At 38.3% G+C, this 16,611-nt stretch overlaps 2 protein-coding genes across 2 annotated transcripts; both read left to right on the top strand.

Annotated features, from left to right (window-relative positions):
- The first annotated feature begins 7,640 nt into the window (after positions 1-7,640).
- LOC149680043 (uncharacterized) lies at positions 7,641-8,432 on the top strand. Its single transcript, XM_089834737.1, has one exon. It carries the CDS (start codon positions 7,641-7,643, stop codon positions 8,430-8,432), a length of 792 nt encoding a protein of 263 aa, XP_089690863.1.
- Positions 8,433-9,635: 1,203 nt separating this feature from the next.
- On the top strand, positions 9,636-10,591 carry LOC149680042 (uncharacterized). Its single transcript, XM_089834736.1, has 2 exons — positions 9,636-10,079; positions 10,175-10,591. The coding sequence occupies exons 1-2, from the start codon at positions 9,636-9,638 to the stop codon at positions 10,589-10,591; spliced, it is 861 nt and encodes a 286-aa protein (XP_089690862.1).
- Positions 10,592-16,611: the final 6,020 nt, after the last annotated feature.

Raw genomic sequence — 16,611 nt, 5'->3', positions numbered from 1 at the left:
AATCATCGGACCGTCATCATCGATTTCCTTAACTTTGGGACATCCTACTCCATTTAAGTCTATAACTTCCCGATTAATACGGTTCAACAAAAAGTGAGATTGTGATGATGGTTTAACTTGGGGTCCTGGTTATTTAAACTATTCAATAAGATCATCGTCCTAGCTTTGACTGTACATTAATGGTGTTTACGCCGTGGGTTTTTTCGGGAAGATTATTGTCGACAATCTAAAACTTTGACTGTACATTTTACGTCATGGCCTTAAACAACGTTAACCTGGGTTTTACGGGGTATTTTTCATTTTCTGGAATGATCTAGAATAATCGTTGAGCTGGGTTTTTGGGGATTCTTTATTTTTCCCCAACGTTATCTGGAGATTCATACCCCCTTAACCATTTGATTAATACCGGAGAAATTAATGGTTCAAATTTTAATCTAATTAACATATTAAAATACTGTTTATTTCTTAAATCATAATTCACCCTATCTTCATACTCCAATGTATGTACTTCTACATCCGAGAATCGAACACGCTTCATTGACCTGTCAATCAAAAACACCCCTTGCAGGTGCGGGGATGAGAGGGGTGAGTCAATCAAAAAAACGCCCACTTGTAGGTCTGAGAGAGGGGTGAGTCAATCAAAAAGGCATAAGTTTTCTCACCCGCGATCTTGCAATCCTCAATCCTCAATCCTCATATCCTTAATCCTCATATCCTCAATCCTCAATCCTCCCTGCCTTCCTGTGTACTCTTTTGGGATCGGCATTTATGTACTACTGATGTCAACAAGGCGTCCTAACGTGGCCAGAGCGGGCAGCCGGCAAGGGGAGAGGAACCGGGGAAGGTAACTTGACGTCACGCGCAAAGACCCTATAGTTATTCGTATAAAATCTGCTTAGATAAGTTGAGAAAATGGCTACACAATGATTCCAATTAGCCGTATGTATTGTTTCGACCTCTATAAACACCCAACAAAACCAACCCTAGAGACTCCCCAAAAATCGTAAAGCCGTACGATATAGTTTTCAAAGATTACCAGCTAGAAAAGCCAGCTTTGAAGACATTTTTCTTTTCTTTCGAAAGATGATTTTAGGTCCTATAGGAAGAGATGCGAATCCTATCCTATTTTCCCCTCAAACTTAAACCTCTCGTAGTGAGCGAGTTTTTGTATAAGACAAAGTCCCAAAGAGCAGAAGAGGAAAAGTTTATATTTAGATTTCCTCACCACCACCATCCATTCCACATGATCCCCCTTCCTTCAGTTCTGGCTGGGGCAAACTGTAAACCTTGGAGGCGCGGAGAGTTTTTACCTCTCCGTGTGACGTAGTCCAGGAGAGGTTCTGTAACGGTCGTGTCTGTCTGTTTGTGTGTCTGTGTGTCTGTCTGTCTGTCCGTTGTTACACCCACGTGACCGCGTTCGCAGTTTTCGTATCGGAGCAAACGTGTTCCCAATTTCCGGACCGCATTGACAGTTCACAGAAATTTGGAAAATTGTATTTCTCTCCGTTTCCGACTCTATACTTGAGTTCTCACACCACCATCTTCTATTCTTTGTCAATCCCACATTGACACGAGTCTGCACTTACACTGGCTTCTAACACCACTATCCACTGGTCCTTCGTCTATTCCACCTAGACACCTATCTGTATCATTGGCTTCTAACACCACCATCCACTGGTCTTCCGTCTATTCCACATAGACACCAATCTGTATCATTGGCTTCTAACACCACAATCCACTGGTCTTCCGTCTATTCCACATAGACACCAATCTGTATCATTGGCTTCTACTCCATTATCATCGTTTGGTTTTAGGATATACGCGGCGATCAGCTAGGGTTACGAGAAACGTCTAGCCTCCCTAAGGTGGGATCGCCACCAAAGGTTTTCGCAATTGCGCTTTTTCCTTACTATCATAATGGAAACGAATCGTATTGAAAGCGTTAGAATAGGCTAATAATAGACATGCGTAATAATAGGCTAATAATAAACATGAGTGATAACAACTGATAAATTTATAAAAACGCTTTTTGTTATCTAAAGTATGACGTCATGATTTTAAAAACGTCGAGAGACAATTGTAAGATTAAAATCATTCCTGTTCGTGATCTCGATATGTAAACTCAAGTTAATAAACTATTTTAATTTAACTTTTAAAAACTTCATTATGTTACTCGGCGCATTACTGACTTAGCTTTAAAATAGAGCTAACATAATTCAGAAGTGGGGTGTTGTCCAATGGACCGAACTTAGACACTCAAACGACAAAAAAAAAAATCGGAATGTTTTATTTTTTGCGCGATATTGTCGAAAGTTACGAGAACGTGTTCCGAAGTCGAGGTAATTGAAAGCGGTTCGTGAAGGAAAAGTTAACCACGGACCATGACGAGGCTACGAATTCTGCCTCAAGGTTCGGCAAGCGACTAAAGGAAAAGGGTGAGAGAAAGGCCTACTCGACAAATTCAAGATCAAAGATCGCGAGGGCAAAGGCGGCAGCGAAGTATCCAACTACCACACGTTTACTCGGGAAAGGATTAAAGCCGACTTTTTCCAACGGAAGATCACGAGAAATTGAAGGAGTGTCGGTTGACTTAGAAGATAACGAAGTTAGTGGTCATACATTCATCGAGAGCGATTCACGCGAAGAATACTTACACCCAAATTTTGTCGACGGCGCCCTCCACGAAGGAAGGTACTATAATATCGGGATAAGGGACTTGGGACGAGAGTTTAACGAACAAGTCAGAGACCACGGGAGCGACTGCTTCGACGTTATGGAAACTTACAGAGAATCACCTTACGATAATTTCGACGTAAATCGTAAAGGTCCCAACGAAGATTCGTGGCGGACAATGACCGATACGAATCAAAACACGCAGGGAACGGCGGCGGCGGCCCCCCTTACGGGACTTGAGGATGCAATTAAGAATGCGCCTGCTACAGCGGTACAGCAAGCACTTTCTGCAATGACACAAGTTCAAGTACAGTTTCAACAACAGCTTATCACTGCTCAAAACAACCAAGCGAATCAGGTGAATAACCAACCACCGGCGGCTACTCCTACAGAACACCATCACTGGGGCGATACAGGAAAGTTAATAGCAGGCTTCGACCCTTCTACGTCTCTACACCAGACAGTTGATCTATGGATTAAGAAGGTTGATGAGACCGCGGCGGCCTATAATTGGTCAGACAGAGTTATTGTTAGCCACGCAGTATCCAAACTCAAGGGAACGGCTCGCATCTGGTATGAAGGACTATCAAGCGTCAATCATTCTTGGGATGAGTGGAAGGTGTTGTTGGTGGAATGGTAAAAGGAACTCAGAGACTTTATCGCGAAATGGAAGCGCGTTAAACAACGCAACGAATCGGTAGAAGCATATTGCCACGATAAAATGACGAAGGCTCGTTTGGCTGGAATTTCGGACTCGGCAATGATAGACTACTTGATAACTGGTCTACGAGACGAGCAACTTATAATGTCATTAAGTACTCGAGACTACGCGTCATCCCAAGAGTTCTTGAAATACTTCAAGTTAATGGAAGAACGACTGGGCTTATTGAAAGAAAGTCAACCCAGTGGCGTCGCTAGGATTTTTTCACACATAGGCTGAAAAATTGGACGCCACTGGGGGGCCTCCAATTTTACATCCCCCTTTGAAAACAGTTCAGGCCCGGACTTTAATTTTTTCCTCTCCGAGTGACGATGACGTCACGGAGAGGTATTACACCGGACGTGTCTGTGTGTCCGTGTGTCTGTGTGTCTGTCTGTCACCGCGTTCGCAGTTGGTAAATCGGAGCAAAGGTGTTTGCAATTTCCGCACACATTGATAATATTGTTGCTCTTAAACCACTACAACGCAGTAGTTCTCCATCTATAACACATAGACGCCACACTCTTCTTCCTGGCTTCTATACACCACCACCTTCTGTTCTTTCGTGCATTCCACATGCATACCAGCCTGAACTTACTGGCTCCTATACACTACCACATCCTGCTCTTTCGTGCATTCTACATGCATACCAGCCTGTATTTACTGGCTTCTAAACACCACCATCTTCTGGTCTTTCGTGCATTCCACACGCATGCCAATCTGTAGCTTTGGCTTCTACTCCATTATCATCGTCAAGGTTAAGATATACGCGGCGATCAGTTAGGGTTACGAGAAACGTCTAGCCTCCCTAAGGTGGGATCGCCACCAAAGTTTTTCGCAATTGCGCTTTTTCCTTACTATCATAATGGAAACGAATCGTATATATACCCAAAATTTGAAGAAAGCGGGCAAGAGGGGTACCCTTCACTTTAAACGTCAATATTAGCAAAGTTTGAGATGATAATAGGTATAACTTTATTTTAAACGATTTAACAATTATTAATGTTAATTATTGAAGATTAAAATAATTAAAAATAATTATATTTATTTAAATATTAAAGATAATCTAGTTTCTCAACTCAAAATTAATACGGAAAGAGTTAAAAAGCAGTCTATGTTTTTGTCTGTGTCCATTGTTACACTAGTGCGTCGCGTTAGCAGTTAGCCTTGTGTTGATATGTTAAGAAATCATACAGAACCTTAATATTCCCTTTTTCTATAATATAAAGTGAATATGTGGAAGTATTTTTCGTAATCATGATGCATTTAGTATTTTTGTAGCTTTAACGCTCTGTTTCATTTTGATATTCCAAAGATTTTTTTAATATTGTTATTTGAAATGGCTGTTTATATATTACTTAAGCTATACTACATCTGTATATAAAATAATCCTTGGTTTAGTGATTTCATGAAGAAAACTAAGACGTAGACTCCGGCGGGTATATTAAGTATCATCCGCAATAGGCTTATTGAAACAAAGAGTAAATAATTGAGGCCTGAGGTGAAGTAAACTTTGGGCTTTGATTTTCGTGTCTGAAATGAAGAGACATCAACGGTTCAGAGTGAGCCGAAAGTTAAATACACTCTTAAATAATCATGCTAAGATTTTATAATGGAAGAAAAGATCATGGTGGCAATTTAATTAGTAAAAAGGCTAATGGTAAACGGGTAGTAGGTACAGACTTATTAATCTCTTTATGGTGCGCATTGACTATTAGTGCGTCTAGCTACAATTGAGCTCTGGTGTTATTTAACGTTAACGTTAACATTCATGTTGGCAAACTAAGAATATTGTTGAGGTGAGACAAGACGATAGTGTTTACACTGTAAACCAGTTGTGAATGTAGCTATCAGAATATAGGGTAAACAGCTGAAACGTAGACTTCATTTAATGTTCTTTTCCGCATTGACTGATTTCCATGTGTCCAAGATTTATCCTTATTGGATGTAAAATGTCGTCTGCTTTACTGTACATTCGCTATGTTTGGAATACTGCTTCAATATTTCGCACATTTTTACTTCAAAAAAGTGAAATAATTCCATATCTAGGTTAATAAGTTTGTAGTAGTATACCTCTTGACTCGGAGAGGTAATATTTTGGTTTTCCCAAGTTGTTTTATACTGTATCTAATCCCATTTTTTTGTAAAACCTTAAAATACCTTTGTGAAGCAAGAGAGTTGGGGTCCAGGGATTTACCAGTGATGCACGTGTGAGATAAACATCTTTGACGTCATGGATAAAATGGGTGTCACTTGGTAAACCCATGGGCCACGCTCTCTAGATATAAAAAAACCCTTTGTACGGTCCCAGAACCGAGAGATTGTAAAATTCTTTTGAAAAATAAACCAGAATGCTTACACGAGTCAACAAGGATAGTCGCTCTCGAGTTTTCTCAACCCTCTCCCAAATGGAGAAAAAACACTTAGAAAAAAAATTAAAATAATTAAACAAAGAATTATTAAACGTATTTTTTCAGTCAGTACGTTTATTAAATAATTAAGTCTCTCCCAAGAGCAAAAAAGAATACCCTAGAAATCCCAACCAAAAGTATAAGGATGTTCTATATGGTGCATTGCAAACCCGGGAAAAACACTCGGTTTTTAAAAAACAAAGGACTAAAATTGGACAAAATCCAAAAACGCGTTAACAAGCCCAAAAGGATTGAAACGCGAGCGCGTACCCAAAAGGATTAATTTAAACGCGTGAAACAAAAGTGCAAGTGAACTCGTTTACGGACCCAAATGGACCCAAAACGGTAAAGTTACAAATTTAAAAATTAAACAATAAACAATTATGGCGGTAAATCAAACGCCAGAAGAAATCGCGAAAGCCTTAGCTGACGCGACGGAATTAAAGAAACAAAGAGCATCGCGCAAGACTGTTCGCGCTAACACAACAACGGCTATATATCAGCTTCAAAAATTAATTAAAGCCACGGTAATTAATTCTGACGATATTGAGGATCAATTAGCTATCCTGGAATTAAAATAATCGGCTCTGGAACATTTAAACGCCGTAATTTATTCGCTCGCGGACGGTTGTGATGAAACGGAACTCGCCAGTGAATTTGACTCAGTCGAAAAATACAGAACCGAATTTACAAAAGAAAAGGGTGTCGCGGCCTAATGGGACGCGGAAGCGATCCTTGAATTTTTGGGGTCAGAGGTTGAATCTAGGCAAACATGTCGCTTATTGGGTAGTATGTATGGCGACTCTGTGAAGCCAACTGTGCATGAAAATCCAAAACCAAAACAAAAATACGAAAATAAGCCAAATAGGGCTAGCGCGTCAGTGCTTACGTCACAAATTAAAAGTAATTCCTCAGGTAACGCCTCAAGAAACAGAGGCCCGTATTGTATATTTTGCAAAGAGCAAACGCATCACACGTCACACTGCACCAACTTCGGGTTGGAGGAAAAAATAAAGCCCATTAAAGATAACGAGCGATGTGAAATTTGTTTTTAGATTCGGGCACCCAACAAAAGATTGCACTTCGCCCTACAAAACGTGCAAAATCTGTAACAATTCGAATCATAACGCTTCCTTGTGCGAGAAAAACAACGCGAATAAGAAAAATAATTGCAAGCAAGACGTAGAAAAACAAGTTGTGAACAGCAATTCGGTCACGTGTGAAAGATCGGTTTTACTTCAAACAGCCCAAGCGGTGGCTGGAAATCCGTCAACCCACCAGGAAATGCGAGTTCGCTGTCTTCTCTACAATGGAAGCCAAGGTAGCTTCGTCAGTGAAGAAATATCAAAAATGTTAAACCTACCCGTCATCGGAAAATGCGAATTTAAAATAAGAAACTTCGGAATTGAAAATCCAACGGAAGCGGTTAGAAATATTGTGAAGCTTACTCTTAAAAACGCGAAGCTTGAAGAAGAAAAAATCGAGATCGCAGCTGTCGAAGTACCGTATATCTGCGAAGGTGAAGCCACACGAAATTCGGGCACGGTCCAGAAAATAGAATGCCAAGTAAAGAAAAAAGGTTATCAATTAGCAGACGAAATTTGTGGCCAAACGCCAGAAATGATAAAAATTGGAATCCTAATCGGCGGAGACGTATATTGGGAATTCGCTACAGGAAAAATTGAGCGTTTTACCCAAAGATTAGTCGCCCTGGAAACGACCCTCGGTTGGACTATTCAAGGTCCCGTAAAGTTGGGCAACATCGCCGTCGGAAGTTACGCGGTCTGCGTCTATAATTCAGTTTAACCGAAAAACACATCTCCAAAGTCGTTGAGTCCTTCTGGAATCTCGAAGGAATGGGAATCACAGAAAAACCAAGTGATCCTACCAACTTGGAAATATTAGAAACCTTCCAGGAAGATATCAAGCAGGAAAACGGACGCTACGTGGTTAAATTTCCGTTAATAAGAAAGAAAGAAGCCCTTCCCGACAACTTAGCTATAGCTACCAAAGGAATGGAGAGATTGGCGCGAAAATTCGAAAAACAACCCGAACTTTACGCGGATTATATAGCTATAATCGACGACCAAATCAAACGAGGCGTCGCGGAAGTAGTTTTGGACCCTGGAAACAAGAAGCCTGGAACGTATTATGTACCCCACCAGCCGGTCGTACGCTTGGAAAGTTTGACTACAAAATTAAGAGTCGTTTTCGACGCATCAAGCCACGCCCATGGAGCACCCTCGCTCAACGACTGTCTCAGCAACGGTCCAAACTTAAACCCCGATATGCTGCAGTTACTCTTAAAATTCAGAGTGAAGAAAATTGCCATAGTTGCCGATATCACCACAGCGTTCTTACAAGTTTCATTGGACTCGAATGATAGAGACTCGGTCCGTTTCTTGTGGATCAGAGAAGATGGAAAATTAAATCTAAAGGAATTTCAAGTTATGCGCATGGCAAGGGTACCATTCGGCGTCACGTCAAGCCCGTACCTTTTGGCAGCCACCGTGAAAGCCCACATTAAAAAATACCAGGAAACGGAACCAAAAGCCTTCGAAATTCAGAATGAAAGCTTGTACGTCGATGACCTCGCGGGAGGAGAGGACGACTTCCAAAGCACGTATGAAATATCAAAATCTGCGTAAAAAATTATGGCGGGCGCAAAAATGGAGTTGCGGAAGTGGCAAACGAATTCCGACAGTTTAAGAGAAATATGGAAGAATGAAACTGAGGATCCAAACACGAAAATCGAATTCAGCGGAGAATCGGAATCAAAGGTTCAAAAAATACTGGGCTACGTCTGGGACCCAAAGTCCGATGCGCTATCAGTTGACCTAGAAAAATTAGTCAAGATGTCGCCGGAAAACAAAATTACATAAAGAACTCTCCTCAGCACTGTCGCTCAGATTTTTGATCCCATCGGTATTCTCGCGCCACATACCATACGGGCAAAAATAATCTTTCAAGGTCTATGGGAATAAAAATTAAAATGGGACGAAGAGCTCCCTGAAAACCTAAGAGAAAATTTCATGAGCTGGCACAAGGAAATGAAATATTTGATGGAAGTCAAGATCCCTCGATGCTACTTCCAACCGGAAAATGAAACCATAAAACAAGAAATTCACTGTTTTACGGACTCCAGCAAAAAGGCATACGCGGCCATCGTTTATCTGCGGTTCGTGACGTCAGACAATCAAATTCACGTCAGTTTCGTCAAGGCAAAGAGTAGAGTAGCTCCTCTAAAGGACGAAAGGCTCGAAATACCAAAATTGGAGCTCATGGGCTGCTTGCTAGGAGCACGTTTAGGCAAAAACGTGGCAAAGATATTTGAAAACCAGGAAATTCCCATAAAAATGTGGTCGGATTCAGAAGCATGCTTGGCTTGGATAAGAAGCCCAGCCAAGATCTGGAAACCTTTCGTTCAAAACAGGGCAGCGGAGATACAAGGGTTAGTGGATCCACAAAATTGGTCCCACTGCCCTGGAAAACAAAATCCGGGCGAATTGCCAACTCGTGGTATCAAAGGAAAGGATTTAAAAGAAAATACTCTTTGGTGGCACGGACCCTCTTGGCTTACGGAAGACGAGTCCAAGTGGCCCGTAGAAAACAAGAAAGGCGCGGAAATAGAAGGCGTGGAGAAAGAAAGGAGAAAAGTCGTTATGACAGTCGTAGTTAGACAAAAAACAGGAATTTTGGAAATCATAGACTTGAACAGGCATAATTCCTTAGACAAAATTATCAGAATTATAGCCTATATGTACCGATTCAAATAAGGAAAGAAAAACGCCGGCCCAATAACAGCGGATGAAATTTCAAGAGCGGAAATCAAATTAATCAAGGATGTCCAAATGTCGTCTTATGAAGAAGAAATAAAAGCGCTTCAAGAAAAGAAACTGCTACCCAAAACGTCAAATATCTTGTCACTTAATCCAAAATTAAACGACCAAGGGTTATTGTGTCTCGGCGGGAGAATAGAAGAGGCTGAATTCAGGTATGCCATAAAACACCCGGTTATTCTCCACAAAAAAGAAAGATTGGCTCACCTGCTCATGTTACGAAGCCATGAGCAAGTAAATCAGGAAGGCATCCAGGCCACTGTGACGCAATCACGTAAAAAATATTGGATAATTGCTGGAAAGCAATTATTAAAACATGTAGTAACAAGCTGTTACAAATGTAAAAAGTTCAACGCTAAGCCTTGCGACACGGATATGGGATTTTTACCTAAGGATAGGATAAAGGAAGCACCCCCCTTTTCGTTAATTGGCATTGACTTTTGCGGTCCGTTGATGGTTAAACTCGGGGGAAAAATAGAAAAATCGTACATCTGTTTATTTACGTGCAGTGTAACGCGCGCGGTACACCTTGAGCTCGTACCGTCACAAAGTACCTACGAGTTTCTCATGGCTCGGAGAAGAATGATTTCCCGTCGCGGTATCCCAACGACGAAACATTTAAAAAGGCCGAAAGTGATTTAAAATCTATGTGGGAAAATTTAAAAAGCGACACGGTTAAACAATTCTTTGGAAAAAAGGAATCCACTGGAAGTTTATCGTGGAACGCGCACCCTGGTGGGGGACACTATGAAAGGCTAATAAAGTCAACAAAGGTTATCCTTAGAAAAACTTTAGGAAAGGCGTTTTTGACCTACCAGGAAGTCGAGACAATACTACACGAAACGGAGGCGGTCGTGAACTCGCGACCGATAACATACGTTTTCAACAACGCTAACGAACCCGAACCATTATCGCCAGCGCATTTGATAATTGGAAAACGATTAACATGTTTGCCACCCCAAAATTAAAAACCTCTAAAAAACCCTAGCACCCAAACCGAATTTGCCAAAAGGCTAAGATATAGGTTAGCTCTCCAAAAAAGACTCTGGAAACGTTGGAGTCAAGAGTACCTCTTAGAGTTAAGAAGTGCCCACCACGTTAAATTAGCTAAAACCCATAGTCAAGTTAAAGTGGGAGACGTCATGATTGTCCATGAGGACCACGTACCTAAACACATATGGAAGCTAGAGGTAATAAAAGAAGTAATGGTGGGAAGAGATTCAAAAATAAGATCTTGTTTAGTTAAAAAGGGAAATGGTAGTGAAATTAAGCGACCAATCCAATTATTGTACGCGCTAGAGCTAGATCAAAATGAAAATGTATCAAATGAATAAATTGTTTAAAATTGTAAAATTAATAAGCCAAAAACATCCTAGTAATACTATGTATTACTCGCGGAAGTGTGAAATATTCAAATATTTCTTTGTATTTTTTTATTTTTATTTTTTTTTCTTAACTATTAAACTCTGTTTCAAAATCTTGAAAAACACCTGTACAAATAAAACTACTAAACTCTTTTTTTCCTCAATACTGTATCTAATACTATTTTTTGTAAACCTAAATATACCTTTGTGAAGCAAGAGAGTTGGGGTCCAGGGATTTACCAGTGATGCACGTGTGAGATAAACATCTTTGAGGTCATGGAAAAAAATGGGTGGTCACTCGTTAAACCCCTGGGCCACGCTCTCTAGCTATAAAAAACCCATTTGTACGGTCACAGGACCGAGATTGTTAAATGCTTTTGAAAAATAAACCAGAATGCTTACACGAGTCAACGGAAAACGATAGTCGCTCTCGAGTATTTCTCAACCTCTCCCAAATGGAGAAAAATACTTAGAAAATTTTAAAATAACTAAACAAAACAAACGTATTTTTCAGTCGTTACGTTTTTTTAAATAATAAAGCCTCTTCCAAGAACATAAAGAATACCCTAGAAATCCCAACCAAAGATATAAGGATTTCTATAACGGTAGACTACGTGCGTTTTGTCTGACTTAGTCTCCCCTATCATACATTCTCCTTGCTAGAACCAACCAAGATCTGCTTCAGCGTGATGCTCTTTGTTTGAGGGGTTAGATTTCATTCTACCGCGACCCCCCCTCCCAGGATAGTATCCTCACAGCTTTTAGAGAGAGAAAAACAGTTTTCTCAAAGCACACTACGGGCTTAGCGGCGGCGGACGAGGAGAGGCTCCCTCTCCCACAATTCCATGAGTAGCGCTACTTTCCAGAAACACAATATCTAACCTCTAGCCTCTTGATGGGCTGCTTGAAGTTTTAGAGGGGAGGGAGTAAAAAATTGGACGACCCTCAAACGAGGTAGAAAGCGGGGCTAAAGTAAAATTTTGACACAAGTAGTTTTCTCTTGGTAGAACTGAATTTTTAGCTTCTATGAAAACAGAGCTTAACTCCTTGAAAAGGAAAAAACGAAATGATCTCGTTTCACGTTTCTAGATAACAGCACGCATTAGTTAATTAAACTGCAGAATAAATAAGTCTTTCGGCACCAAGGGGACGTTGAAGTCCATAACAGAATAGATTGTAAGGGTATAGATTAATAGAAAGTAGAGGACAATGTATAAGCTCTACCATAAGTGAATCACTCTCATAAAGTGTCCATTATTAGGTCTTTTGTGGAACGGCTTCTGCAGGGTTCAAAAAACCCAGCCCACCGGGTTTTATTGGGTATTTGGGTTTTTTATCTTTAGCAGTTGCGTGCATGGTAGAAATTGTCATTCAAAAGTAACTGCTTAATAAATAAAGTCTTAAACTGTTTCATTAAAAATAATAAATATTATTAAATAGTGCATTTAAAGTTGAAACAACAAATATCTAACAAAAATCAATAAAATGAAGTTATTCTAGCAATCAAATTCATCAAAATTGATGATCTTAGTGATGGGTTTTATTAACTGGGTTTTAATGGTGGATAAAACCCAATAAAACCCGCAGTTTTTTTAATTCGAATCCTAGTCTTATGCCCCCTTTTTACGTCAGTTCCTAATAAAGATTGGGCGTCCGTGTTTTTCTTTTTTTTAACAGGGACACAGGCAAATTCCATCTTAATTTTACTGATGTTTTTAAGATTCGAAAAATAAAAACCAGGTCAAGAGACAAAAACATTTTTATCATAGTTTATTCAGCTAACATATGCTATTGTATAGACTATTTGGGGGAGAAAATTACTGAACGAAAACCTCGCCAGAAATCAAGGAAAGCTTTTCACCGCTCCGAGTGACGATGACGTCACGGCGAGGTATTATACTGGACGTATCTGTGTGTGTCTGTCACCGCGTTCGCAGTTGGCAAATCGGAGCAAACGTATATATGCAATATCCGGACCGCGTTCGCTGTTCACAGAAAGCAACGTTGGCTTCTCCACCATTATCATCGTTAGGGTTGAAATGTACGCGACGATCGGCTACGTTTACGAGAAGCATCCAGCCTCACAATGGCAGGGCCTCCACCGAAAGCTCACGCAATTGCGGGTTTTCTTATCGTTTAGGCCATAGTGAATCAATCGCCTTATATACCCTAAATTTCCGAAAATATTTAAAGAGGCATACGCTTGAATTCAAACGTCAACAACAGCTATGTTTTGAATTATTTTAGGAAAAACGTTTCTTAAATTACTGACGATTAAAATAATTAATATCAATCATATTTATTTAATTTTTTAAGAAAAGCCTCTTAATGGCGTCTCGACACGGAGAGGTTTATTTTGGTTTCCCAACTTGTTTTTTACTCAACCCTCGTGTTTCATACTTAGAGAACACTAAAGGGAAGGCTTTCACCGCAGTAATATCTCGTATATTTTATACCAGGTTGAGGGTGAGACGGAATCACGCATTATAAGCTGCAGGGTGACAGACAGACTAGTTCACTTTAGTCATAGAAACTTAATGGTAGAACATAAGTTTATGGTTCTACCGTTATTTATTCTAGGAGAGCGATAGCTCTCTTAGATAAGACCTCATACTGCTCTTAATGTATAAGGAGAGTTATTTGTTTGGATGTAATTTTTTTTGTATTGTATTAACTGTTTTGAAAAAAATCCACAGAACTACAATTCGGGTCCTCAATATGTGGTTAAAATTTCAAAAAGATCCATCCATTAGTTTATTTTATAAAAAATAAAGTTGCTAAGGGTGGTTTTCATTTGCATAAAATTAATCAGCCCTTTTGACGAAAAACTTGAAATTTCCCATAGAAATAACATGGGATTTTTTTTTGAAAACAACGATTTTGTCCAGGCACTTTTAGAATTAAATATACGTTTGTTAGACTTAAAAACGGTTTTAAATGAAAGGTAAAACATTTTACTAGGCGCTAAGCGATTTTCATGGATAAAAATTAAGTCTAAGTATTCATTTTGACAATATTTACGGCATATCTTGATTTGCGATATTATACTAGGCATACACCGATTTACTGAAAAATGACAGCGCGATCAAAACTAGCCTTTATTAGGGTTTAGTTGCCTTATTATAACTCCAGCGTTTATTCCTAAAGCATTATGGATGAAATGGTCCATTGAAGGTGAATTAATCTTGAAAAGTTGAATGAATCCACGCGCTGTCGAGTGTCGATAAGACGGTTAAAACCTCATTTATTTACTTTTGGTAGAGATAGGTGGATAATAAGGTTTGATTTCACTTTCTTTCGTTTCAAAAACTTAATAATAGTTAAATATAATACACTTTATATGTGTGATTTATCAGGTAATTTGTAAATTAGTTTATTTCGGTAAGCCTTGGTCAAAACAAAACTAGGGAGTTGGGACCCAAGTTTAAAAATCGAGTTTGCTGGTAACTAAGGTAACAGTACCGCTAAATAATAGTAATTTAAGATACTGTATCTAATATAGTCAAATCAAGGGAGAATAGCAATAGAGAATAACACAGTCACTTAAATATATATAGTGTTAACAATGTAGTTGTGTTCTTTAGTACACATGTGCTATTATCTGTTACTTTTATTTTGATATCTCCATTGTATTAATTAGAAATTGGCATTTCTATCCAAATGAATAGAATCTTAAATCAGGTAATGCTTTAAAAAAGACCATGTTTACTACAGCAGATATCCACATTCCTCCCCAACGTAACATTTCTGTGTAAATTGATAGCTATTAAACGCAAGAAATAACACTGTCGTCAACGGTGATTTGCCAAGTAAAGTATTAACAGTAGGCCTATACCTTTTTTTCTTAAATTAATAGTCCACAATTATTTTAATTTAATTCAAAGGACTACAATTGATGACCCACTTTTAACATGTTTTACAAATGATGGCTAATGATAGTTGAAGCTGCAGTCAGTACAATTTTTAGTTTTAGTACCAACGTTACCCACAAAAGCAATGTATAATCGTCAGCCTTTTTCAGCAGTACCAGTACTTCAGAAATCCCTTTTATTACATATAGAGTTAGTAGATTATTATAATGGAAAGGTGTTGGAGGAAACAAAATAAAATACAAATTCATAAGAGATAATCGTAAAGGAGGAACAATGAAAGTTGAAGAAACAAAATTCCACGAAAACGTTTTTGGTGATAAAATTTGCTAAAAAAATTAACTATAAAAAATAAAAGTTAAACGTCAAGTGCTTTGGGTTTCATAAAGGGGTCATATAGATTCTCAAACAGGTATAGTACTTTCTCAAAGATGTCAGATTTCTACAAGTTACTATTGTTTTTCTTGTATTTATGCAGATTTTTGGATTTTTGTGACGAATCTCCTGATTTTTCTTTCCCCCGATGACAGGGATGCCACCAAAATCTCAAAAATAAATAGGGCAAAAAGGGACTTTTCACAATAAAAATAGGGTAAAATAGGGACCTAAATTTTAAAGGTAGAAACCAAAAAGGGACCACTGGTAAAACAAAATGATATCTTTATTATAATTATATGAAAATACCACAATCCCTCTGGTTCAAAACCTATTTATTAATTGCATGGAGTAGTTTTTAAATTTAAAAAATACATGGGGTTACTGATCTTCGGGACCAGTTCATTAATTGATTCTTAAATATAGGTTCTTCAAGAAGTTCTATAAAAAATTGTAGAAATTTTCCTTAATTTTTCATAGAATTTGATTTTTTTAATATAATTTTTTGATATTTTTCAAGGATTAATTGTTATAAATGAAGTTCACAGAAAAACTATTCACAACATATTATTTTATTATTTCTATTACATATTTTTTATTTTATTACATTCGAAATGTTTTTTGTTTATTTTTATTGTTACATTTTAGTTTCATTTATTACATTTTAGTTTCATTTATTACATTTTAGTTTTTTATGCATTACATTTTACATATTTTATTTTATATTTATTATATATTTATTTCAATTTAAATATTTTTTGTTTATTTTTTAAAATTTTAATTATTTTTCAAGGTAAATAAAAATTTAGCAATATACTAAAAGTTTAAGCAAGACAAAAAATCTTTATATGAAACAGGAACTTTCTTCATTACAATGAGCTAATTGCCTTTTATTTTTCAACTTTTCCCCCCGCACCGGAATAAAACATTTTAAATAAAGTTTTTTTTTATATTTTTTTTTTCATTTTTAAACGCTTGTCTCCCCTTCATTTGGTAATTTATTTTCCTCTAAAACTGTTCCACCTGTAGGCGGAACAGTTTCATTTGCTGCCTGAGCCGCTTCTTCCATAGCCGGAGCCCCATTGACAGTTAAAACATTTTCCACATCTGTGGCCAAAGTTGCTAAATCCATTTCTGTTTGTTCGATTCCATCTAAAAATACACGATGTTACAAAAAGGATGCTGGGACAGATAATAAGAAAAATGTTTCACCTTTCATTTCTGGGCAATTCTGTATGAAATGCCCAGGTTTTCTGCATTTGTAGCAGGTGCGCGGCTTGCCACCACACCCATAAGGGTTTTTGTTGTCAAATTGACGACCCCCTCTACCTCTACGACCACCTCTTCCTCGGCGACCTCCGATTTCGTAATTGACATTTA

This window comes from Phalangium opilio, unplaced genomic scaffold (genome assembly GCF_054372755.1).
Source record: "Phalangium opilio isolate 3A_F unplaced genomic scaffold, DU_Popi_V2 ptg000040l_1, whole genome shotgun sequence".
Lineage (NCBI taxonomy): Eukaryota > Metazoa > Arthropoda > Arachnida > Opiliones > Phalangiidae > Phalangium > Phalangium opilio.
The sequence above is the reverse complement of the archived record's forward strand: the minus strand, read 5'-3'. Positions and strand labels throughout refer to the sequence as shown.